This window comes from Cavia porcellus, unplaced genomic scaffold (assembly GCF_034190915.1).
Source record: "Cavia porcellus strain 051 isolate PalLab524CR breed Dunkin Hartley unplaced genomic scaffold, mCavPor4.1 scaffold_8, whole genome shotgun sequence".
Classification (NCBI taxonomy): domain Eukaryota; kingdom Metazoa; phylum Chordata; class Mammalia; order Rodentia; family Caviidae; genus Cavia; species Cavia porcellus.
The window spans coordinates 21,504,719-21,507,927 of record NW_026947491.1 but is presented as its reverse complement, the minus strand read 5'-3'; the positions used below and the strand labels follow the sequence as shown (position 1 = coordinate 21,507,927).

General features: G+C 41.4%; 1 gene segment (V, D, J or C); it reads right to left on the bottom strand.

The window, feature by feature from the left end:
* Nucleotides 1-1,203: 1,203 nt before the first annotated feature.
* Nucleotides 1,204-1,741, bottom strand: LOC101787972 (Ig heavy chain V region 1B43-like). The segment is given in 2 exon segments: nt 1,204-1,526; nt 1,606-1,741. Coding segments are annotated over 2 exon segments (369 nt in total).
* Between the last annotated feature and the right edge of the window lie 1,468 nt (nt 1,742-3,209).

Sequence of the window (3,209 nt, the reverse complement as noted above, 5' to 3'; positions counted from 1 at the left end):
TTCAGGTTGCAATACAAACAGACGCAATATTTAAGACATTCCATAAGAGTTTCTGAGACTCAGTGCTACTGACTCCAGGTCCTAATAAATACTACTCTGACAGTGCCCTATGACTGCAGGGTGTGTGACAGCAAGATGGTCTCTACCAATGAGATGCTGAGAGAGGTCCCTCCACAGTGAAATCTATCACAGTTCTCCAAGGCATTACCCTACATAGCTAAGGGTTGGAAAATGAAGAGCTCCAATAACAGGTGAACAGTCAGATCAACACACAGTGATGTCTAGCCATTCAGAGTAAATATCTCTGCATGAACACAGTTGGAAAACGCCATTCAGGATGAGATGCCTGGCATATGCATTAGAGGGGAGCAGGCAGACTTCTGGTCAACAGGGAAATAATTTTCATGGTTAAATATTTCTACACCTAAAAACTATTGAGACAGTGTGTCAGTTGCGCTGAGAACACCTGCTTAATTGAACATGCGTTGTGCAATGAACCATGAAATAGATGGTAAATGAATAAAAATCTGATTCCTTGAAAATATAACCCTGTAGGATAGGCGACATTGAAGGTCCCTAGAATCTCTGTTCCCTAAGTAGAAAAAAAAACCCTCCAGTCTTTTTTTTATTTAAAGAAAAAAAGAGAAAAAAACCCCAAAGCAGTAAAAGGGTACAAGTAGTACAGAATTTCCAGAATAGGCAGAAATCACTAGTTAATAGGTTACATGTTGTCATCTTAGAAACAGTTGTCCAAATTACAAAATTAAAACATACAAAGTGGACATTAATACAGTGAGATTGAAGAGAGTTCTGCTCAATGATCCAACAAAAACTCAGTAATATGCTTTTCTATCCTACACACTTAAATATACATGTAGTTATATCCTTTAGGCCACTTTCTTTTCCTGTCTTTCTTACAATAACAACTACACTTTTTGGGATTTATTACTCCCATAGTTCTTATTACTTTTTTTGATCACCTGGTATTGTATTTTTGCATCATATCCTATGTCTATCCTTCTGTTCTAACTGACTCTGTTTTGTTTTGTCACATTTGGTTTTATTCTTTAAAAAAAAAAAAGTAACCATCCAGTCTTTTACAAAGGTCTAGGAAGCTGGTCCCCTAGAGCTGTTTGTGCAGCGCGCCCTCTGCTGGTCCTGTGGTTCCCTGCAGAGAGGTTTATGTCTTGGCTCACACTTGCATCAAAGCACTGTGTTTCTTGCACAGTAATAGGTGGCTGTGTCCTCTGTGGTGACAGAGGTCAGCTGCAGAGAGAACTGGTTCTTGCCTGTGTCTCTGGCGATGGAAAGGCGGCTCTTAACAGACGGGTTGTATTTAGTGTTACCATCGTAGCTTATCTCCCCTAACCACTCCAGACTCTTTCCTGGAGGCTGACAGATCCAGTGCCACCAGTAATTTGTAGTTGTGATGGAGAATCCAGAGACCGTGCAGGTGATGGACAGGCTCTGCGATGGCTTCACCAGGCCAGGCCCCGACTCCTGCAGCTGCACCTGGGACAGGACACCTGGAAACAATAAAAACCAGTCAGTCACATGCTTTGGTAACCTTTCCATAGACCCATGTCTAACACTGACAGTACTCACCATGAAGGGATGCCACCAAACACAGGAAAACACCCAAAAGTTTCATCTTATAGACCACACTCCTGCCTTCCTGAGGGATCTCAGCGTTGTCTGGAGATGGAGGTGTGAGGTTTCATAAACTGGGAGCAGCTTATGAATCTAAAGTTGGAGCAGATATTTGCATATAAGGCGCACACTTTGTATATGAGGGGGATATTGAGGTCAGGCTCTGTCTACTCCTTTTGTGCTACTGAGTGGAGCCTCTTGTTCTGAATTTCAGCTGGATTTGAGTCTGTGATAATTTAAATTTAGAGGAGTGATCAGAGCAGGGTAATGATGACCCCGTCTTCCTGATCGCAGGAATGGATTCCTCCCGACCCTTCTCCCTTCGTGTACACCAGTCCAATTCTCTTCCTGTCCAAGCTCTGGTACTGGTTCTCAGGACCAAATTGAGCACAGCTCCCTCTATGTCTCCTGGTCTCTCTCCTACAGTTCCATTCATGCTGCATGACACGTTCCTTCACTGTCATTTCTGTTGTCAGGAGAGGTCCACCTGCCTCCTGCTCTAAGATATCCTGTGATCCAAGTCCCACCTGAGCAGAGCCAGAAGAAACTGGAAATAAGGCTGTGAGTTCTGTGCTTACTTCACAGAAGTTTCTAATCATATGGGAAGAGAAGGAGGCCATCTGTGTTAGATTTCCTCTCTCCAAACGATCTTGTGGAGCAACTTGGTGACCATTGCCCGGCTAGATTCACCTTCTCCTCTTGTTTTCTGGGTGGTATTTCTATATTACAAGTATTTAATTCATGTTAATTTTCTGTTTTCAACAATTATGTATTATGGACCCATGTGCACTATAACAATGCCCCTTATATTGTATCCATTTCCTTTTTGGATGGTTTTCTGAAAGACAGTGTAATTTTATTTTCTAAGATATGAGGTTGACTTTTAACTTGCTAGGTGGCAAAGGGTGGCCTGAAACGTGTTGTGATATTGCTACCTCATCCAACTAAGGGTCAGAATTACAGGATTGCGACACCAAAACACACATTTGCTTTGCTTTCTTCCCTGAGAATGGATTTTATTACAAGTTCACCTTAGTCTTGACCTTGTGATTCTGTTTCTTCAGACCTTCATTAACTTGCCATATGCATATGTACCAGCATTCCTGCTTTGTGATCCAATTTTTCTTTTTTTAATCACCCTTAGAAACATAGTTTCCCACCACATTGAGTTTCCACTGTTTTTAATTGTTTTGTTCCATGTTTCTACTCCAGTTTTAACATCTTCTAGATAGATAACTAGTCTGATAATGATATTCTTCTCTGTGGATGGAAAGTTGAGGTCCATTTAATCAATTCGTTGCTTGCAAACTGATAAAGCTCCCCACATTCTACAGTTAGGTGGCCTAACTGAATCCACATTCTTTTCAGTTGGTTTTCTGAAAGACAGTGTCATTTTACAATCCAGGATATGAGGTTTACTTTTCACTCATTAGGAGCAAGGGCTGACCTCAAATATGTGCTGATGTCCTACTGAGGGTAAAAATTACAAGGTTGTGATGACATGTCTCGCACAAAACATACATTTGCTTTTCTCTCTTTTGTGAGGATGGATTTTATCA